At 44.6% G+C, this 23,471-nt stretch overlaps 1 protein-coding gene across 8 annotated transcripts in view; it reads left to right on the top strand.

Annotated features, from left to right (window-relative positions):
- Positions 1 to 23,471, top strand: part of EFCAB6 (EF-hand calcium binding domain 6) — a 274,102-nt gene that overhangs the window by 200,814 nt on the left and 49,817 nt on the right. For all 8 annotated transcript variants that reach the window (XR_012515451.1, XM_074390943.1, XM_074390946.1 and 5 more), the window contains 4 exons: positions 903 to 1,097; positions 9,629 to 9,784; positions 17,462 to 17,642; positions 20,925 to 21,116. Coding sequence is in view for 7 of the 8 variants with exons in the window: in XM_074390943.1 (XP_074247044.1) it covers positions 903 to 1,097; positions 9,629 to 9,784; positions 17,462 to 17,642; positions 20,925 to 21,116 (724 nt within the window). In the remaining variant the exon portion in view is untranslated. The remainder of the gene's footprint in view (positions 1 to 902; positions 1,098 to 9,628; positions 9,785 to 17,461; positions 17,643 to 20,924; positions 21,117 to 23,471) is intronic.

Raw genomic sequence — 23,471 nt, 5'->3', positions numbered from 1 at the left:
AATGACATAAAAGGTACAGAGCATAATTCTTATCTTGTTTTCCTCACTGGTCCCTCTCATTGGCTGTATGTAATTGGCATCTCTTCAAAGAGAAAATGGGGAATTTTACCGTCTTTGAATCAAATGACATTCACGTATTCGAGTTTTAAGAGTGAATATGCTTTTTGAAGAATTTTCGTCTAAACCTTAACATAGTTCCTTTCACAGGTAAGTATTCAAGTTAAAAAACTGCTGAATGGGCGAGGTGCGGCGGCTCACGCCTGTCATCCCAGCACTTTGGGAGGCCGAGGTGGGTGGATCATCCGAGGTCAGGAGTTTGAGACCAGCCTGGCCAACACGGTGAAACCCCGTCTCTACTAAAAATGCAGTAATTAGCCAGGTATGGTGGTGCGTACCTGTAATCCCAGCTACCTGGGAGGCTGAGCAGGAGAATCACTTGAGCTGGGGAGATGGAGGTCGTAGTGAGCCAAGATCACACCACCGCACTCCAGCCTGGGCCACAGAGCAAGACCCTGTCTCAATCAAACAAACAAAAGACTGCTGAATGCGTGGAGGGGCAACTTTAATTTTCTGTAGTCAGAGCTTTTTCTAATAGAATGACAGGTGAGTGGCTACGGTGCCTCTCTCTCCGGGCAGGCCATGTGTGATGTGACCGTCCTGAATAGGTGCCTGTGAGTCACCTGGGGTCCTTGTCAACATGCGGATTCAGATCGGATCTGGAGCGAGGCCCAGACTCGTGCCTTCCAGCTCTGCCAGGCAGGGCTCTAGAGGGCACGCTTTGAGTGGTGAGGGATGGAATCCGAGCTCCTCACAGACGGTGCAGACATTCCTAAACCCTGAGCACCAACACGCCTTAGTAGCTACTGAGAAGTGCTTACTGTTTCTGTTTTTGTTTTTTTAAGGTACGACACGGAGGGAAGAGGGCACATTACCTACCAGGAATTTTTACAGAAATTGGGTATTAACTATTCACCTGCTATCCATCGGCCCTGCATGGAGGATTATTTCAACTTCATGGGTCATTTTACAAAGCCACAGCAGCTACAGGAAGAGATGAAGGAGCTGCAGCAGGGCACAGAGAAGTCTGTGCCAGCCGGGTGAGTGAGGACAGATCTGGGGGCCGGCATCTGGAAGTCCCCTTTTACATCTGGCCTCCCAGCAAAAGTTATTTTAAAATGGTACCTTCCCGTGCTGGCAAAGTTACAGGGAAATGATTATGCTTGTTCACTGCTGTTGATTCTAGAAATTGGTGCTGAGTCAAAGAGTAGTTGGAAAGCTGCAGCCCTATTCCATCTTACCCAGGCACAGTCTTTTTTTTTTTTTTTTTTTTGTCTTTGAGACAGAATCTCACTCTGTTGCCCAGGCTGGAGGGCAGTGGCATGATCTCAGCTCACTCCAACCTCCACCCCCCGGGTTCAAGCAATTCTCTTGCCTCCGCCTTCTGAGTAGTTGGGATTTCAGGCACATACTACCATGACCGGCTAATTTTTGTATGTTTAGTAGAGACGGGGTTTCACCATGTTGGCCACGCTGGTCTCAAACTCCTGACCACAAGGGATCCGCCCACCTTGGCCTCCCAAAGTGCAGTGTGTCTTTCACAGCAAAATGACAACAAAAGGAATACCTTCCAATCCCAAATCAGTGCCCTGGCTTAGCAAAGAGTAGCCTGAAAGAGCACGAAATTGCACATGCCTACCGTGGCCACTGTGCGAGCACATGGAAAGGTTTGTGTAAAGGGCTCGCAGGCAGTGACGTTTTCGGCAGTATGTGTACCGTGAGTGGTATGATATCAAATACAGGAACACGTTCACAGGACCAGAAGATGCTGTGCAGAAGGGACCCCACTGGATGGTGGGGGCGTACATGACTCCTTCCAAGTTTTAAAACTGATAATTTAATAGTTGTACATATTTTGGAGGGTATGTGTGATATTTTGATACTAATATACAATGTGTAATGATCAAATGAGGATAACTGGGATATCCGTCATCTCAAACATTTATCTCTGTGTTGGGAATTCTACAGATCTTCTCTTCTAGCTATATATTTTTTTTAAATTTTGTGGGTACATAGGAGGAGCATATATATATATATGGTTACATGAGATATTTTGATGTAGATATGCAATGTATATCCGTCACCCCATTTATCCTTTGTGTTACAGTCCAATTCTATTCTTTTAGATATTTTAAAATATACAATTAAATCCAACTACTTTGAAATGCACAATAAGATTATTTAAAAATACACAATTAAATCTAACTACTTTGAAATATACAATAAGATTATTGTATATACAATATACAATATACAATAAGATTATTATATATTTTGTATAAAAATATATATTGTATAAAAATATACAATAAGATTATTGTATATTTCAATATAACATTTTATTGTTATATAATCATATATAACAATATACAATTTTTTTTTTTGAGACACTGTCTCACTTCCATCACCCAGGCTGGAGTGCAGTGGCTCCATCATGGCTACTGCAGCCTCAACTCTCCAGGTTCAGATGATCCTCCCACCTCACCTCCCGACTAGCAGGATTACTAGTACATACCACCATACCTAGCTAATTTTTGTATTTTAGTGGGGCTGGGGTTTGGCCATGTTGCCCAGGCTGGTCTCCAACTCCTGAGCTCAAATGATCCACTCACTTCAGCCTCCCAAAGTGCTGGGATTGCAGGTGTGAGCCACCACACCCAGCTGAGATCACGTTTTTGAAGTCCCTCATATGAGTGAGAACGTGTGATATTTGTCTTTCTGTGCCTGGCTTACTTCACTTAATCTAATTATGTCTAGTTCCATCCATGTGGCTGTGAATGACAGGATTTTATTCTTTTTTATCACTGAATAATGTTCCATTGTGTATATGTGCCACATTTTCTTTATTCTTCCGTTGGTGGACACTTGGGTTGATTTCATATCTAGGCTATTGCGAGCAGCACTGCAATAAACATGGAAGTGTAGACATCTCTTTGATGTACTGATTTCCTTTCTTTTGGATATGTACCCAACAGTATTATAGAATTTCTGGAGCGTATGGTAGTTGTGTTTGTAGTTTTCTGGGAAATCTCCATGCTATGTTCCATAGTAGTGTACATTACCACCAACAGTGTATTACTTCCACTTTCTCTGCATCTTCACCAGCATTTATGTTTTGTCTTTTTGATGATAGCTCTTCTAACTGGGATGAGATGATATCTCATTGTGGTTTTAACTTGCGTTTCCCTGTTATCAGTGACACTGAGCATTTTTCACCTACCTCTTGGCCACTTTATATGTCCTCTTTTGAGAAATGTCTATTCAGATCTTTTGGTCATTTTCAAATCAGGTTATTTATTTTTGTGGTATTGAGTTGTTGGAGTTCCTTATGTACTCTGGTTATTAATCCCTTGTCAGCTGGAGAGTTTGTCCGCACCTTCTCCCACTCAGTAGGTTGTCTGTTCACTTTGTTCCCTTTGTGGCACAGCAGCTTTTCAGCTTGATGAAATCCCATTGTTTTTCCTTCTGTTGCCTGTGCTTTTGAAGTCTTCTCCAAAAAATATTTGTCCTCACCGATGTCCTGTAGAATTTCCCCAATGCCTTTTTCTAGTAGTTTCATAGTTTCTGGTCCTACGTTTAAGTCTTTAATCTATTTTGAGTTTATTTTTGTCTGTGTTGCAAGATGGGGATCTAGTTTCATCCGTCTGCATGCGGATATTCATTCTTTCCAGCACCATTTATTAAAGACAAATTTCTTTCCCCAATGTGTGTTCTCAGTGCCTTTGACAAAAATGAGTTTACTGTAAGTGCATAGATTTACTTCTGGGTTCTCTATTCTGTTCCATTGGTCTATGTATCTGCTTTTACGCCAGTACAATGCTATTTTAGTAAGTATAACTTTGTAGTATAACTTGAAATCAGGTAGTGTGGTGCCTCTGGCTTTGTCCTTTTTTGCTTAGGATTGCTTTAGCTATTTGGGGTTCTTTTGTGGTCTCATATGAATTTTACTCTTTATTTCTGTGAAGAATTGCATTTGGTATTTTGGTAGGGATTGCTTGAATTTGTAGATCACTTCAGATAGTATAGACATTTTAACAATATTAATTCTTGCAATCCAGGAGCATGGGATATCATTTCATTTTTGTGTGTGTCATCTTCAATTTCTTTCATCAGTGTTTTGTAGTTTTCTTTATATAGATCTTTCACTTCATTGGTTCAACTGATTTCTCGGTGTTTTATATTCTTTGTGGCTGTTGTAACTTGGACTGCTTTATTTATTTCTTTTTCAGATTGATCACTGTTAACATATAGAAATGCTACTGATTTTTGTGTGTTGATTTTGTATCCTACAACTTTACTGAATTTATCAATGCTAGGAATTTTTTGGTGAAGTCTTAAGGTCTTTTAAAATGTAAGATCATGTCATCTGCAAATAAGGCTAATTTGACTTATTTCTTTCCAACTTGGATGCCCTTTTTTTTCTTTCTCTTACCTAATTGCTCAGGTTAGGACTTCCAGTACTATGTTGAATAGAAGTAATGAAAGTGGGCATCCTGCCTTATTCCAGATATCAGTGTAAAGACTTTCAGCTTTTCCCTAGTCAGAATCATATTAGCTATGGGTTGTCATACATGGCCTCTGTTGTGTTGAGGTATTTTGCTTCTATATTCATTGTGGGGAGAGTTTTTATCATGAAAGGATGTTGAATTTTATCAAATGCTTTTTCAGCACCTGTTGAAATCATCGCATAATTTTCTCCTTTATTCTGTTGATGTGATGTATCACATGTATTAATTTGTATATGTTGAACCCATCTTGCATCCCTCGGATGAATTCCACTTGGTCATGATGAGTGATCCTTTTAATGTGTTATTGAATTTTGTTTGCTAGTATTTTGTTAAGGATTTTTATATGTATATTCATCAGGGATATTGGCCTGTCGTTTTCTTTTTTGGTAGTGTTCTTGTCTGGTTTGGGTATCAGGATATTACTGGCCTTATGGAATGAGTTTGCAAGTATTGTCTACTTTTCAATTTGTTGAAAGAGTTTAGGTACAGTTGGTATTAGTTCTTCTCTAAATGTTTGGTAGATTTTAGCAGTAAAGCCATCAGATCCTAGGCTTTTCTTTGACGGGAGACTTTTTATGACTTCTTTGATGTTGTTACTCATTGTTGGTCGACTCAGATTTTCAATTTTCTTCATGGTTCAATCTTGGTAGGTTGTATGTGTCCAGGAATTTATCCACTTCTGGGTTTTCCCATTTGTCAGCATAGTTTTTCATAGTAGTCTCTAATGATACTTTCTATTTCTGTCATCTCCAAAGTTGTAATACTTCCTTTTTTATCTCTGATTTAATTCATTTGGACTTTCTTTTTTTCATAGTCTAGCAAAAAGTTTTCCAATTTTATTTATCTTCTCAAAAAACCAACTTTTAATTTTGTTGATCTTTTGTATTTTTTTAGTCTGAATTTCATTTATTTATACTATGATTTTATTTATTCCTTTCTACTAATTTTGGTTTGGATTTTTCTTGCTCTTCTAGTTTCTTGAGGTGCATTGTTAGATTGTTTATGTGAAGTCTTTCTATTTTTTTTTTTTAATGTAGGCATTTATTGCCATACATGTCCCTCTTAGCACTGCTTTTGCTACAGCCCACAGATTTTTGGTGTGTTTTATTTCCATTTTCATTTGTTTCAACACATTTTTAATTTTCTTCTTAATTTCTTCATTGACCATTTGTGGTTTAGGAGCATGTTGTTTAATTTCTATGTATTTGTATCATTTCCAAAGTTTCTCTTGTTAATTGATTTCTAGTTTTATTCCATTTCAGAAAAAAATTTGATATGATGTTGACTTTTCCAAATTTGTTGAGACATGTTTTGTGACCTAACATGATGTATCCTGGAGAATGATCCATATGCTGATGAAAAGAATACGTATTCTGCAGCGGTTGGATGAAAGGTCCTGTAAATGTCTGTTAGGTCCATTTGACCTAGAGTACAGTTTAACTCGACGTTTCTTTGTTGACTTTCTGCCCGGATGAGCTGCCCGTTGCTGAAAGTGGAGTGTTGATGTCCACTACTATTATTGTATTGTAATCTAGCTCTCCTTTTAGATATATTAATATTTGCTTTATCTATTTGGGTGCTCTAGTGTTGGGTGAACATATATTTGCTATTGTTATATCCTCTTGCTGAGTTGATCCCGTTATATTAAAATGACCTTCATGTCTTTTTAGTTTTTTACTTAAAGTCTATTTTATCTGATATAAGCGTAGCTACTCCTGCTCTTCTTTGGTTTCCATTTGCGTGAATATCTTTTTCCATTTCTTTACTTTTGGTCTGTAGGTGTCTTTATAGGTGAAATAAGTTTCTTGTAGGCAGCATATAGCTTGGTCTGTTTTTTAATCTATCCAGCAACTCTTTGTCTACTTTCAAATTTTAAAACTAGTTACTCATGTCATATTTTTAACATTTATAACAGAGAAAAAAATTGGGCTGCGACAACGTGACTACAGCAGTGAAACAGATTTTCTTGGCACAATCTCAATCCTTGGTCTCCTGTCCACACTCCCTATACATGTGCCTCTCACCTTCTGCTCTATAGCTCTGCCTTAGCTCCATCTTGCTCTTACCTGTTTTTGAGTCTGTCTCCTGTCTGTCATTTCAAAAGGGAAAATTCACTCTCTGTTCACCACTTCCCACAGCACCTGAATGAATGAATGAATCTCGAAAGGAACTGAGAATGCCAAGGACACAGGGATGAAATGTAATAGCTAAACAGGGTTTCAGAGCAGTTTGAACACACCTCTGAATTATATCCAAGTTACTGAGTTATGAAGACTGAAAGCAGGGAATTGCATTTGTGAAATTCAAAGTAAAATACGAACAAGATTGGTATAAATCAAATGTGCTGTAAAGCTAATGAAAAAGTGGGATTTATCTTTACTAGACAGGGGTGGCCTCATTACCCACTCATGTCTTCTCTTCTCGTCTTTCCTGCCACTTGTGAGTAATGAGGCTCTAGGAGAGAAACCGTGCGTCCTGGGCACTCCCCGCACGCTCTTTCTCTGCCTCCGTTCCACACGGAGCATGGGCGTGCAGCTAAAGCACTGCAGGCTGCAAGACAGTGCATTTCAGATCATCACTCTCACCCGCTCCTCCCGGCCACACTCCTACTCTCTTAGTAAAGAAGACAAATGTATGACCGATTTGTTTCCTTGAGAACGTCGGCTTGTAAAAATTTCCAAGTGACCTTGTCCTTCAGGGTGTTGTGTTTTTAGATTTTACTGTCAGTGGCTCTTTCCAATGAAGAGTCAGTGTTTCCAGGATGTTTTTTAACCTCCTCATCTATACAGACACTGTGATCAGATTGACAGATGTAAGTCATGTTCCATTAAAGTGACCACAATTTTGTATTTGCCTTTTAAATCTAAGGGAATTCATTGTGTTTGGAGTGCCCTAAATCCATTTTAAAGATTAAGAAAAATCTTTTTCCTTTTTGCATTTGTTTTCCATGCCTTGCTCTTTTTGATAAGTCTGAGTTGAAGATTCAGAATCAGAATAGCAACAGTAAATGAGCCACATAACACAGGCTCATTCTACAATGCAAATTGAGAGGTGTGCAGTCTTTCGGCAGCACCCGAGGGGGGAGACCATGTGTGTGAGGGGCTCTGCGGCCGTCCCATTGGCCATAACAGTGCCCCCTCTGGCCTCCGTCTTGTTACCCAGACCAGGAACTGGACACAGACCCAGTGCCACCTTGTCGCTGAGTGTCGGCTGACATCGTTTCTGTTTGGCAGTGTGCTGCGATCTATGCTCTAAACCCTCATTTACCCTGTGCACATATTTACTCTGCAAGGGAAATAATTACTGCCTAGAAACCAGTCCAAGAAACGCTGAGTGCTTCAATTTTCTAAAAATATGTATCTCAAAAAAAAAAAAAAAGTTTGGATTTTTTTTTTCTACTTTCATTTGCTTTCATTTTGAAGGATTAAGTGGAATATAATAGTTGTGATGATGACTAATCATTCTGCAACATGGGGCTGAATTGAATGCACACCTGTAGGGGAATCCAAAATGCTGCCACTGTTGCTATACACGCATAGAGCAGTTCCTGCTATTCATCTGTTTTAGGTGCTGAGGGGCCAGCAAGGCAAGGGAGTAGATCACCCAGGTATCTTCAAAATAAAGGCCTCCGTCTTCCACCTCCCTGAACATTCCCACCGAATCTCATCTCTCCCAGAGTCCTGACGTTTCTGTTCCTGTGGGTTATTTTTTCTAGGCATCCTCTCCCATGAAGACATAGACGTAGACAATCACCACCAAAGATTTGGTTTCTAGACTGTATAGCACATTCTTTCCCCTGGGGAATAACCCCAAAGCCAAGATCAAGCCTGAGCCCATCAGAGAAGCATATTACTCAGTTTGTAAGGAAGAGTTTTTCAGGGACCTGGGTGAAATGACCAAATTTACAGCTAGTCCACCATAGATCAAGTGCAAGACTGTTCCTTCTTAAAGATTTCTGCACTTACCGAGTTCCTTAACAATAATTATTTCAAGTCAGGAGAGAATTTTCCCAAACTGAAAATTCAGCGTCACTGAATCACAGAGACTTGCACACATCCTGTAAGAAAATCAGCCCCGAAACTGGGAGCAACAGACAGATGCTGTGCTGTCTCCCTCGCTGTGCGTGAAAGGCCCAGGCTTGTCCCGATTCTGCCTGAGCCTCCCTCGCTGTCCTGGTCCTGGTCTAGAAAGTCGGGGTGATGACACCACCTTGCAGGGCTGAGAGGCCACGTGAGCAAGATGGCAGCGTGGCCTTTGATTGGCCCATTGCTGCACCCTGCATGGTGGCTGGTTTTTAACAATGAAAATGCCTGGTTAAAAAACAAAAAACAGGGGTCTCTGGCGCTCCCTTGCCCCAGCACCGACAAGGCCCTGTCCCTGTCCACGCTCTTCACTCGCTGCCCTCCGCCACTCCTCCTCAGGGCCTTGGCACTGGCTGCTCTCCAGTCCCCGGCTGACTCTTTGGCATCCTGGTCTTTGCTCAAAAAAAAAAAAAAGAGCCTACAGCCAAAGTGACTGTAAACCTACAAACCTACTGTCTTTTTTGGTTTTTTGCCTACAAACATACTGTCCCACCATGCAGTGTACCTCTATCTTCCGTTACCGTCTGTCTCCCCACTACTGGAATGGAAATCCTTCTAGGGATGCCTCTTTCTTTCGCTAAATGTGTCCCAGCACCTACAGCAGCACCTGGCACATCACAGGTGCTCAACTAGTGTTGATGGAGAAGGAATGTGTATTTCACCTGTCTATATGTAATGTCACTGGCTTTTTCAATTCTTGGTTCCGTTTGTAAAGTACCAATTCTAGTAAAAAGACAAAGTCGTCATTTCTCTAATGACGGTAATAACAAAATCATCATCATCATGATGATGATACAGAGTTAGAGTTTTTCTGGGATATCCTTTAATGTCAGTGTTATACTGAGGCTGGAAAACATCTTCAGAATTCGTTATTAGATGAGCCATCAGCTCATTGCATGAGAATAATCATGACATGTTTGCTTTCGAGGAGTTCTTTGTTTTGCTGCTTTTACGGCATATCTCCAACGTACTCTCTTTCAGGGATAAGCTTATGGACCATTACCAAGATGTCAGCAAAGCACTCACCAAAATCGATAAATCCAAAACCAACTACATATCCATATGCAAGATGCAGAAAGTGCTGGAAGAATGTGGCTGTTCTCTTACAGAAGAGGAGCTGACCCATCTGCTAGACAGGTCTTTTTTGACTAATTTAAATATGTTTGTTGCAGCCCTGAAAACCATGCTGGAGAGTTCCCTTTGTTTCTTCTGTGTACCCACCCAAACAGCCTTCTGAGATGAAAATATCCCGTGTCCTCCTGTTGGCTGGGCTACCTAAGAACGGGTTTGCATCCACCCCGAGCAATGAGAGAAAGCCCTCTAACAAATGCATAACTTTTCCTGATGTGACTTAGTACCAGTGCCACCGTTTCTTAATATTAGTGGGGACTTTCTTTTTTTTTTTTTTTTTTGAGATGAAGTCTCACTTTGTCACCCAGGCTAGAGTGCAGTGGTGCAATCTTGGCTCACTGCAACCTCTGCCTCCTGGGTTCAAGTGATTCTCCTGCCTCAGGCTCCCAAGTAGCTGGGATTGCAGGCACCTGCCACCATGCCCAGCCAATTTTTGTATTTTTAGTAGAGATGTGGTTTCACCTTGTTGGCCAGGCTGGTCTCAAACTCCTGACCTCAAGTGATCCACTCAGCTTGGCCTCCCAAAGTGCTGGGATTATAGGCGTGAGCCACCGCGCCTGGCCAACATGAGTTTTCATTTTATCCACGTTATTCAGACACTTTGGCAGGAGTCATATCGTTCTATCAGGCTTGTTACTAAAACCAGCAGTCCATTGGCTCTGATTCGGCCCATGTTTACCTACCCAGAGTCAACAGCTTCCAACACTTCTGACTGATGTCTTTTGATAGTGAGTGTCCCTACTTCTAAGTGACAGGCATATGTCGCTACTTCTTAATTTTTCACTTTTAGGCAGTTTCTATTGACTTACTACCAGGAAAATGTGGGTTTAACTCTTTTCCACCCATCCCATGCCACCAACCGTCTCACCCCCTCGGCCTCCATTACCCCACACGAAAATTCACCTCCGCGCGCCGCATGCCTGTTGTGCTGCTGCATCAGTTTCGGTTCACTCCACATTCTGGATCTACATTGCTGTGACTAGCTCATCACTTTTCTTTTCTAAATAGCACTTTTCCCTGAAGTCAAATTATCCTATTTCTTCTGTTCGTTTAGCTTTCTATGTACTTACTCTCTTACTAGTTAAATCCCCAACTTAATCTCTTTCCAGTGCATTGAGACACACCAGCTAATGTATCAGCTTCATCTTATTGAAGATTGCCCTTTTCATGTTCTTCAATCCTTAGACAGTTTCTTGACTTATTTTATTAATGAATTCCTCCCCCGTTCTATTCTTCTGAAACTCCGGTTGTTATTGAATACTGAACTGCCTGAACTGTTCTCTTACATATTTTAAATCTTTCTTTCTCCTTTCTCTTTTTCTTTTTGTTCCACCTTCTGGGAGTGTTCCTCAATTTTTAGCTCCCAGTCCTTTGAGATTTTTGTTTCTGCTACCATACTTACATTTCTAAGTACTAGAGCTCAGTTTTGTTCTGTATGTGTTCCTTTTTTATAACATCCTATTCTTGTTTCATGGATGCACTATATCATTTCTCTGAAGATATTAAGAGGCTTTTAAAAAAAGTTTTCTTTACCAGATAAATCTCTCCTCTGTGTTGCTTTTAAAAACTGCTATTCATGTTGGATATCTTCTTTAAAAATATGTCCATACTAAGAGTGGGGGACAGGGTACTGAGTTGTAGATTAGAAGTTCTATACAGGTAGGTGGAGTTTGTTGACTTTGGTCTGAACGTGTAGGGTAATCTGGCTTGAGTTTTTCTTGAGGGGCCCCCAATGTCAGTATCTTTAAAACTTTTTGTTTGGCCTTACCAGATTTATGAGAGAATAGAGTTGCCAGATAAAATACAGGATGCTCAGTTAAATTAGGACTTCAGATAGATAATAATTTTTAAATATAAGTATGTCTCATGCAATATTTGGGATATACTTATACTAAAAATTTTGTTGTTTATCTGAAATTCTAATTCAGTTATGTACCCCAGTAGATTTAGTGTGTTGATTTGTTTATCTGGTTTGCTAATTGGGCAACCCAATGAGAGGAGACTCTTTGGTCTCCTGTTGTTGACACTTTGGGAGCTCACTGGACACAGAAAGCTGGATGTTTCACCAGTCACTGTGGTAAACTGAATCATGCTTCCCAAAGATATCCAGGTACTGATTCCTGGAATCTGTGAACATTACCTTTATCCATGTGACTAAGCTAGGTACCTGGAGAAGGGAAGATGAGCCTGGATTATTTGGATAAGCCCTCAATGCCATCACAGGTGTCCTTAGGGAGGCAGAGGGAGATTCGACACAGACAGATGAAGACCATGTGACCAGGGAAGCAAAGAGTAGAGTGATGTGACCACAAGCCAGGGACTGCCGGCTGCCCCCAGAAAATGAAAGAGGCAAAGAACAGATTCTCCCCTAGAATTTCCAGGGAGAGTGCACTCATTTTAGATTCTGGCGTCCAGAACTATTGGAGAATCAATGTGTGTTGCTTTAAGCCACCAGATACGTACTATTTTGTTAGAAAGCCATAGGAAACTGAGAGTCAGTGTATACACTTTTTATTAATCCTCCCCTTTTCATTAAGAACCCTCCCTACCTTGGACTAGGACAGATGCCCTCCTGCTCAGAAACGCCGTCTGCAGGTCTTCCACTTGGGTGGGGAGGGACAGGCACCCGGGCACTTGAAGTCTGGCAAGGGGTCTGGGGTTTACATGCTTCTCAGACAGTCTTTTAATCAATCCTATTTTTAACTCCCTCTTTAGCTTCACTTCTAGATATAGCTATCACCAGTTCCAGGACCTCTGAGTGTATTTGCAGGGTATATTGGATTTTCTCTCTCCCACATTCCCTCTGTTTGTTTTAGGAAGTGATTTCTTGGATTCTGATACGTCTATTCCCATTATCCATAGATTCTCCAGCAGCTGTTCTCTTCTTCCACATAATCCTTGTCCTTAGGAGTTGATGCCAGCAGCCCCAAACTCCAAGCACCAGAATCACTGCCAGGGCTCATTAAAACTCAGATTGTTGGGTTCCTCCCCCAAAGGTTCTGATTCAGTGAGCCTGGGAATGTGCATTTGTAACAAGGGCTCAGGTGATGCTGACGCTGCTGGACCCTTGTACCCTACCTCAAGAACCACTGTTTTATACCTTTTTAAAACTCCCTTTTCTGTCATTTTAGAAGGGTTTTGAGTGGTAACAGAACCAGGTATGTGTGTTCAAGCCACTTTACTTAGCTGGAAGTCTTACTCACATGCACTTCTACCCCGAAACAACTTGAGCTAATTGCCTCCTCTGACTCCTGTTTCTGTCTGTGTAACTTAGTTGTGCTGACAGAATGCATGACTCTTAGATCCCTCACTTTGTAAGGGGAGAATATTAGCACCCCTTTTCTCTTTAAAAAATGGTTTATCCCTTGAGTCCAGGAATTCAAGGCCACAGTGAACTATGATTGCACCACTGTACTCCAGCCTGGGCAACAAAAGCGAAGCCACACCACACACACATCAGTGGTTGCTCAAGAGTCTGCAGTGCACATTTACAGCTAGGCTAAGCCCACCCTTAAGTAACACAACAGAACTTCATGGGACGTACAGGAAACTCATAACAGGGTATTTCCAATTTCCCCATTCTGTACCTGATACCATGGCTGTCATTCATTTATCTGTGTGCTATAATCACCCAATACATGGTTGTTATTATTACTCCTTTGATCAACTAAGAGTGAGAAAATAAAAGGCGTTATTTTACCATTATTTATTCCTTCTCTGACACCCTTTCTTTATTGATGTAGACCTGTGTGATTTTCCTTCTCTCTGAAGAATGCCTTTTTACATTTCTTGAAGGGTAGGGCTGCTGGTAATGAAGTGTCTCAGTTTTGTCTGTCTGAGAAAGTCTTTATTTCTCCTTTATTTCTGACAGAGAATACTGGATTTAGCATTCTAGGCTTAAACTGTCGAAATATTTCAACACTTCAAATATTTCAGTCCACTCTCCTCTTGCTTGCATGATTTCTGGCAAGAAGTCTGATATATTAGAATTCATTATCTTTGTTCCTCTATAGATAAGATTTTTTTCCTAAGATTTTCTGGCTTCTTTCAAGATTTTCTCTTTGTCTTTAGTTTTCTCCACTTTGAACATAATATGTTTAGGTGTAGATTTGGGGGCATTTATCCTGCTTCGTGTTCTCTGAGTTTCCTGGATCTGTGATTTGCTGTCTGTCATTAATTTTGGAAATGTTTCTACCATTATTAATTAAAGTGGGTTTTTGTTTTTGTTTGTTCTTTTGTCTTGTTTCTTTGTTTCTTTGCTTATTTCTCTTTCTCTTTCTGGTATTCCAATGGTGCAGGTGTTACATATTTTGAAGTTTTCCCACAGTCTTTGGATATCTTGTTCTGTCTACCCCCACCCCCATTCTTTTTTTCTTTGCATTTCAGTTTGAGAGGTTTCTACTGATATACTTACACCAATTGCTGAAAATCATACCACATTTGTCTGAGATCCTTTGGGCTGCTATTTAAAAAATATACAAACTGTGTGACTTATAAACAACAGAAATTCATTTCTCACAGTTCTGGAGGCGAGGAAGTCCAGAATCAAGGTACCAGCAGATTTAGTGTCTGGTGAAAATGCCCTGGATCATAGATGTCTGTCTTTTCACTGTAACCTTATGTGGCAGAAGGGACAAGAGTCTCCCTGGGGCTTCTTCACCCCCCACCTTCCCCACCTTCCCCCCCCCCCACCAGCCTTTTCTATAAAGGCACTAATCTCATTCATGAGGACTGTTTTCATGACCTAATCACCTCCCAAAGGCCTCGCCTGCTAAAAGGCCATTACCTTAGGAGGTAACATTTTAACATATGAATTTTGGGGATACACAAATAGTCAGACCATAGCAACATTTCAAATTTGTTTCATGTCTATGCTATGATTTTATCGGATAGGTTCTTTCCTGGAGTTTAATTTAGTCTTCATCTTCCTTACAATATTTGCTTTTGTTTTACCTTGTGAAAGACAAAGTCATACTTAAATGAAAGAGACTTTATCTGAAAAGACTACTGCAACAGGGAGAGGGAGATTCTTATAAAAGAGAGAACGCCCCAACCATGAAGTCTGTAAGCATCTCAAAGAGCAAGCAGAAGAGGGCTTTTCTTTAAAAGGGAAGAGTAAGCAAGGATAGAAAGAACCAAGCATGGGGAGTAAGATGAATGGATGGTGTGATCAGACAGCTTGGCAAGAAACATCTTTTCTGTGGTCAGAGTCCTTGAGGAGCCATCAGAGAGGAGCTATTCCGCATTCTGATGATGGTTTAGGCTGAGATGGGTCCAACTTCAAGGTTCTGGAGAAAGGAGAGTGATTTGACTAAACTGTGGTCAGTTAGCAGGTATTTTGTCCAGATTAGTCAGTGGGTACCAACAGTTCAGCTAATAATTCATGAGAATGAGAATGAGAATGGGAATTTAGAGTGTCTGTGTCCTGGTTATTAGAGGTAAATCTTGGGACATCTATGAATCTTTTCTAAGTCATACGGGGAAAAGGTAGTTCTTTGCAGTAGCCTTATCCAGGGACATGAAGGTTGGGGTGATTTCTTTAACCATCACTTTTTTCTAGAACAGAGCTCAAATAAAGTTCAAAATTTTTACCTTCAGGGTTCCCCAGCTTTCTATTCCACTTTCTGCTCTCTTGAGTTTTTTTCCCCGGCATCTCTGTTGGAGAACCTGGTCCCCCATTTTCCTGCTCTAGGTCTGTGATCCCAAGAGCATCCTGCACTGCCTCCACGATCATCTCGGTTGAATCCCCCATCTCCTATATCCCGCATCTCTTTATTTCTTGATTTACATTCTTCTTTTGCTGGAATACTTCCTGAAGTAATCTCTTAAGAATGGGTGGACAGGAAGTAAATTTTCTGAGTTCTTACTGAACTGAAACTTTAAAAATTCTTCTTCACACGCATGGCTGCCTTGTCTGAACATAGCGTCTTAGGAAGAAAATTAATTCTCTTAAAAGCCTGAAGACATTAATCCATTGTGTTTGAGCTATGAGAAGTCCAATGCCGGGCTGGGTGGGTGGGTGTGTGTGTGCACGCATATAGCACCATTTCATCCTCAAATGCCTATATATTTTTTCTTCCTTAAACAGGATCTCCTCTCACTGAATCTAGTTCCAGCTGAACAAAAATTCATGTGCATTCAGTGAATAAATCATGGAAAAGTAGCAGCAGAAAAATAAACCAAATGATTATAAGAAATTCTTGTTAAAACATAGTTAGGCTTGATATTTTCATAAACAACAACAAAAGGACCATGGGATGTCTGTAGCGCACCTTTCAATGGGGGTGATCAACTTTTTTATGCACTGAAACCTTAATAAGGATCCATTGCTCAGTTGCTTGTTTCTTCTCAAAGACCTCTTGATGATAAACATCTCTGTTATTTGTAATTATATGTAGATTATTCTTTTCTAGATCCAAAATAGACTTTTCTAAATACGACTGAGATTAGCATATGCATATGATTTTATTACTACATTTTAATACCACGTTGGCAATTTATCCCGCTGATGAAATAGTGTTGATTGTCCTTTTCCTCCATGTCTCCATCACGCAAGCCGACCTGATGCAGGGCCTGTGCAAGGCGGCTCTGCAGCTGTGGGCTGGAATAGCTCAGCTTTGGCTCGTCTTCTTTAGAAGCAGCTATCTGAGGCACTGGAAACTTCTCTCTCCCACTTACCAGCATTCCAAGCTCTTCTAGGCTGACGCTTGTACCCAAAATCCTGCTGAGAAAGAGTTGAGGTGTTTAAGTGCCAGCAATCCCCCCAGGAATTTAAGTTGTAGAAATGTGAACTTAGAATGCAATTAAACTTGATTTTGAATTATTTTGCATCTTTCATACATACACTGTATGTTCCATGAGACTTTCCGATTTTACCTCACAATTTAGTCTTCCAGAACGTTAAGTAATTTCTTCTGTGTTAGAGTCAAGGAGATCCAGGAACCTCTGTTTCCACAGGGATGTCCTTGCTGAGCCATCTATGCAGGTGGAATTTTTATTGGAGAAAATACTCAGCTAGAGAGGTTTTGCAAAACGTCTTTCGAGTGCTCTGAGTTTGACCGCTTCATTTCAACCACTCCTGAAAGCATGTACCGTCTTACTCTGTTCCTCCTCTTCTTTTCACTCTCTGGCATGCTTCCCTTCTTTCCAATCCCACTGCCGTTTCTAAGTCCAGGCCCTCCTTAGTGAAGGCCTCCATGACCCCAGGAGCCTCCCATGCAGGCTCCTGCTCTCTCGCCACTGCCACCGCCCCACAGTCTCCCTTCCAGACCGTCTTTGAGCCGCCGTCAGATTTATCTTCCCACGATACTGCTCTGGGAATGTCACATCCCTGCCAACACGTCTTCACGTGCCCCCATCACGGGGCTGGGTTCTCAGCCAGACCCCTGCCTCACCATCTCGTGCAAGGCCACGAACCCTGCTGTGTGCAGCCTTCAGGCCTCAGGTCCTCAGACCGGGCAGCTGCGGCCGCGCAGCCGGCAGTGAGCAGCGCGCTCCGTCCCATGCCCGCGCCCGCCTGAGGGCAGAGCCAACGGCCGTGTCTGCACCTGCAGGGCAGGGGACGGTGTCTTCACATGACTCATTTTCCTCGCATTGCTCCATGCTCAGCAACCGTTGGTTGAATGAACAGGCAGAAAGGTGGCTTTTTAAATGACTGTGTTCTGTTCTTCCTTTTGGGGCAAGCTGGGGAGTCAGCCGGCGTGAGAATTCCGTCAACTGCCTCGACCTCCTGAGCGCGCTGGAGAGCCGCACGTCCGGGGAAAAAGGAGCGAGCGCGCCCGTCAACTTCGCAACGCTGACCCCGCAGGAGGCCGTGAGGGGCGTCCGCGACGTGGTGGAGTCCGCCCGCCCGGCCCTGTCCGCGGTACGGCCGCTGCGCGCGTCCTCGTGGGAACGCGTCTGGGCCGCCTCCGTCCGTGCTCCTCGGGGCGTCTAAGAGGCTTCGCGCGGCAGCACGTGCTCCGCGAGGCTCCGCGAGGCGCCGGGGCTGGGGTGGGGTCGGGGCCCGGAGGGGTCGGGCGCAGCGGCTGCGCTGAGCCGTGACGTCCCCGGGAGCCGGGGCCGCCGCCGAGGGCCGACGTTCTGCAGCTCCGGCTGCTGGTGCTGCAGACGGTGTGCGGGGGGCGCCCGCGTGGGGAGCGAACGACGCCCGCGTGGGGAGCGAATGACGCCCGCGTGGGGAGCGAATGTCGCCCGCGTGGGGACCGAATGTCGCCCGCGTGGGGAGTGAATGACGCCCGCGTGGGGAGTGAATGACGCGCCCGCATGGGGAGCGAATGATGTCCGCGTGGGGAGTGAATGACGTCCGCGTGGGGAGTGAATGACGCCCGCCCGTGGGGAGTGAATGACGTCCGCGTGGGGAGTGAATGTCGCCCGCGTGGGGAGGGAATGACGCCCGCGCGTGGGGAGTGAATGACGCCCGCGCGTGGGGAGTGAATGACGTCCGCGTGGGGAGTGAATGACGCCCGCGCGTGGGGAGTGAATGACGCCCGCGCGTGGGGAGTGAATGACGCGCCCGCGTGGGGAGTGAATGACACCCGCGTGGGGAGTGAATGTCGCCCGCGTGGGGAGTGAATGACGCCCGCCCGTGGGGAGTGAATGACGTCCGCGTGGGGAGTGAATGTCGCCCGCGTGGGGAGTGAATGACGCCCGCCCGTGGGGAGTGAATGACGCCCGCCCGTGGGGAGTGAATGACGCCCGCGCGTGGGGAGTGAATGACGCGCCCGCGTGGGGAGTGAATGACGCCCGCGTGGGGAGTGAATGTCGCCCGCGTGGGGAGTGAATGACGCCCGCCCGTGGGGAGTGAATGACGCCCGCGCGTGGGGAGTGAATGACGCGCCCGCGTGGGGAGGGAATGACGCGCCCGCGTGGGGAGGGAATGACGCCCGCGCGTGGGGAGTGAATGACGCGCCCGCGTGGGGAGTGAATGACGCCCGCGTGGGGAGTGAATGTCGCCCGCGTGGGGAGTGAATGACGCCCGCGCGTGGGGAGTGAATGACTCCCGCGCGTGGGGAGTGAATGACGCGCCCGCGTGGGGAGTGAATGACGCCCGCGTGGGGAGTGAATGTCGCCCGCGTGCGGAGTGAATGACGCCCGCCCGTGGGGAGTGAATGACGCCCGCCCGTGGGGAGTGAATGACGCCCGCGCGTGGGGAGTGAATGACGCGCCCGCGTGGGGAGTGAATGACGCCCGCGTGGGGAGTGAATGTCGCCCGCGTGGGGAGTGAATGTCGCCCGCCCGTGGGGAGTGAATGACGCCCGCGCGTGGGGAGCGAATGACGCCCGCGTGGGGAACGACGCGTGTGTGCGGGGTAGCGCCGTGGGCCCTGCTGCTGTCCGGGGCAGCTGTGCGTGGAGCCGGCCGCCTGGTGGCGGGGCGTTCCCACGGGCGTCCCCTCGGGTCCGCGTGGGGAAGGCCGACGCCGTCTGCGGAGGGCGGGCGTGGGAGCCGCCTCAGCCCCGCCGTGGGCCCTTGTGACGCGGGGAGCCCCGGCCCGGCCCTCCAGCGCTTCTCGGGCCGAACGGGAGTCCACGGGTCCCTTTCCGTTTGATCGCAGCCGTGTGGGGGGGGGGTCCTGATTCCGCTCTACAGGAGGGGAAACTGAGGCGCGGAGCGAATACACCTGCCCGGGGGCACACGGGGACCACGGAGCGGGGCCCGGACCCGAGGGGAGAGGGGAAGGTCCCGGCCCTTCTCCTCCGTGTCCGAAGGTCTCCGCGACGCGCTCCTTCCGTGCGGGACCCGCCCCAGTGTCTTGGCTTTTGAGGAGATCGAGGCTGGCGACCCTCTGAGAGCATCGGACCCCCGGAGGTTGGGCCGAAGAACGGAAGACCCGTGGAAATCCCTGACTCTCCACTCCTGAAACTTAGACTTGTTTTGTTTTGTTTTGTTTTGTTTTGTTTTTTTGCGAATCACACCCCAGCGTCCTCGGGGCAGGGAGGCACGGTGGGCTCCGGAGTCCCGGCGCGGGGGGCGGGTGGGCAGCGGCTGCCCGGCCAGCCGAGCACGACGCCGCTGCTGCGTGGCACGGTGGGCTGCGTCCGTGTTGGTGGCCGTTCTCCTTCACCTTCGAGATCCCCACGGATCAGGTACCTGGATGGAGGCGTTTCCCAATATACACTTAGGAAAACTTACACCCACCCTCCGAGTTAGCTCCATCTGTATAGTGAAGAAGCTGAAGTTTAGAAAGGTTCAGGGCTCACGCTGGGCAGCCCAGCCCAGGCTCCCAGGCCGATTTCTGGCAGGAGGGGGAGGGGATTTCCCACTATACACAGCTACCTCGTGTTACCACAGACGACATGAAAACATGAAGCTATCTGACATTTTAAGCTTGATTTGGTTACACATAGGCCATCACCCGTTGGGCCAATGGGGTGTTCCTAATTAGTCCCCAGTGAGCATTCACCACAAGGGTGTATGGGGTTGCAGGCACGCCAAATTCTTCCTTTAGAAAAGATTCTTAATCTACCCCTGGGTGCAGATTTCCTGGTGCAATAAAAATGAATGATTTTATTTTGACAGATGGTAAAAAAAAGTGCTTTCTTTTTATAGCACATTTTTGCACTTTTTCAGTTTAGCGACTCTACTGTAGGATTCGCAATGAGTGCCGCAGCCGCTCCAGCACAGCCACGGGGCAGCTTCTCATGATGCGGGGCCACTTGGGCTCTGGTTGCTGGTGGACAGCAGCCTCCGTGCATAAGCCTTGCGGTGAAGGACAGGTGGGGTCAGAGTGGTCCCTCTAATGAATACTTCGAGGACCTGCAATGTCAGGGTCGGGAGAGCTTAGGCAAGTTACCCTCTACTCTGTAAAACAGGGATCCTGGGAGCAGGGGGGAGGCTTCCATGGCGAAGGTTACAGGGTCTCAGGACCAGGATTCCTCTTTATTCTCCTTCCTCCCCACATCCAAATCGGACAAGTAAGGAGAATTTCCTCTAGAACTCATAAGCTCCCATGCGATGCTCCCATCTCACTTGTCTTAGTCCTTCAATAATGGTGCATTTATTTAGTAATTTAGAATTTACAAGATACTTTTCTACACTAGGTTTCATTTGCATTCAGCAGAAACAGTGCTTAAGGAAAGTGTTTTAGAAGTATTCATTTGACAGTAGCATTTACCATCTTTTTTTAAATTTTCTTTCTTTTTAGGCATTTTCTGCATTGGATAAAGAGGATACAGGGTTTGTAAAGGCTACAGAATTTGGACAAGTTCTTAAGGATTTCTGTTACAACCTAACAGACAATCAGTATCATTATTTTTTGAGGAAACTAAGAATTCATCTGGCCCCCTCTATCAATTGGAAATATTTTCTCCAGAACCTTAGCTGTTTCTTTGAGGAGGTAAGAATGTCTGCAGCACGTAAGCCTCTCTTTGAAAATGAGCTAAAATTTGTTTTTACAAAATGGATAATTGATTAACACCATATCAGATAAATTGGCAATGACCTCATGCAGTTAGCTCGTTCTACATGAAAACCTGGTAGAAATTCCGCACAGAGTATTAGAAGGTGAATATGCATCTTTTACTTTGTTGGGAATTTTTGTTTCATTTTATTTTAACTTTCAGATAAGTTTGGGAGCTTGTTTTATCTGGTTGTTTTAGAGTTCTGAGGAATCTTGGATCACAGAAGATGGTCTGGTAAGTGAGATTACTAAAGCAAACAGCATGAACGTTTTTGAGGTTTGAGGTTAATAATAACAGCAGCAAACACTTTAGCATGTTTTCTGTGGACCCGCCACTCTTCCTAGTCCTTTGTATGTATGTTAACAGGTGTAGTCATTTTGAGGTCACAATGAAATACGGCTATTAATATCCCACTTGAGAGACGAGGCCTTGGCACGGAGGCTTTAAGTATTATCCACAGTTACCCAGCTAGTGAGAGGCGGGTGGAGCTGATTTGTAAGCCTGGACTCCAGGTTCCTAAACACTGTCTTTTTTGTGATTTTTTTCGTCTTTGCCATTTAGACGACTTTCTAAACAAAATACACTATTTTTGAGATTTATGTAAGTGATAGTATATTGAATGTTGTATCTGCAACTTGTTTTTTCTTGCTTATAGTGATGATTTTAAGATTTATCCATGCTCACATGCTGGCTCTAGTTCGCGAACTTAAGCTGCTGTGAAAAGGCGGCAGTTCACGCCTGGAATCCCAGCACTTCGGGAGGCCAAGGTGGGCAGATTGCCTGAGGTCAGGAGTTCAAAACCAGCCTGGCCAACATGGTGAAATCCCATCTCTACTGAAAATACCAAAAAAAAAAAATTAGCTGTGTATGGTGGCAGGCATACCTGTAGTCCCAGCTGCTCAGGAGGCTGAGGCTGGAGAATCACTTAAACCCTGGAGACGGAGGTTGCAGTGGGCTGAGATCATGCCACTGCACTCCAGCCTGGGCAACAGAGCAAGACCCTGTCTCAAAAAAACCACAATTTATTAGCTGAATATATTATTGAGAATAACATGCTGCCATTCAGTTGTCCCCTTCCTGGTAATGAGCATGCAGGGTGTTCTCAGTTTCCTTCATTACAAGCAAAGCACCCAGTCACCCTTCCTTGTGTGCACACACGGGAGCTACTCTGCATGGAATTGCCGATGGGAGGGTGGCTCCACGTTCAGCTTCCCAGACAACGCCAGCAGCCTCCTAAGTGGTCATCCAGTGCACGGCCCCACGAGCGGCACAGGAGAGTTCCTGACACTCCACATCCCTGCTGTCCCTGGGTGTTGTTTAGCGTTCTAACTTCTGCCATCTGATCATTAGTAAGGTCAAACACTTCCATGGGTTGGCAGCTATGCAGGTCTTGTCATCTGCAAGTGACCTCAAAGGTTTCAGTCGTTGGTTGGCATGTGGGTTGCAGATACCTTCCGTTGGTCTGTGGCTTGTCTTTGCTCTTATTTTATAGTGACCCTCACTATTTGATTATGTTTTTTGTCATTTTAAAAGAAATGCATATTCATGGGAGACACTGGGGAAAATGCAAATATTGATATATAAAGGATAGCAGTGATCTAGACCCCACGATGATGGGCATGACGACAAGAACAGCCTTAGCCACGTGGCACTTAGTGAGGACCCACTAGCTCGGGGCCTTCACGTTCGCTGTCTCATCTCGTCCTGCCCAGTGGGGAAGGCAGATCAGACAGGCTCCGGGGAGTCAGGTAGCCACCCGAGCTCAGCAAGCCGGAGGGTTTGGCTTCCGAGACGGTGTTCTTTCTACACACCATCCTGCCTTAGAGACCTTTATTTTTTCCTATTTTTAATGCATTTTTTTACAGAGTGGAGATGACAGTGTATATATATTTGTGTATCCTGCTTTCTTTCACTTAACGCTGAAGCGTGACATGTCAACCAAAGGTTTTCCAAACATCAGTTCAGAGATCTACATAACTTTCCACCCACTCCCTTATTTTCAAGCAATTTAGGATTCTTTTTCCAGCTTTTGCCTCTGTAATTTGCAGTGAACACTTTGTATGTAAACCTATCTCCACATTTTGGGTTTGTTCCTTAGGAAACGTCTAAGAAATAAAATAACCAGAGTCAAAGGATAGGAATAGTTTTATTGATCTTAAAACAGCCCCTTATTTTTTTAAACGATAATTCTGTTCTGTTGGGTTGGATTATGTGACATGACCATTTTCAAAGTCATAAATGATTGAACATTGACAATTTCATATGGGTTTAAACTAACATTCATAAAAGTT

Source organism: Saimiri boliviensis, chromosome 21 (assembly GCF_048565385.1).
Source record: "Saimiri boliviensis isolate mSaiBol1 chromosome 21, mSaiBol1.pri, whole genome shotgun sequence".
NCBI classification, from domain to species: Eukaryota; Metazoa; Chordata; class Mammalia; order Primates; family Cebidae; genus Saimiri; species Saimiri boliviensis.
The sequence above is the reverse complement of the archived record's forward strand: the minus strand, read 5'-3'. Positions and strand labels throughout refer to the sequence as shown.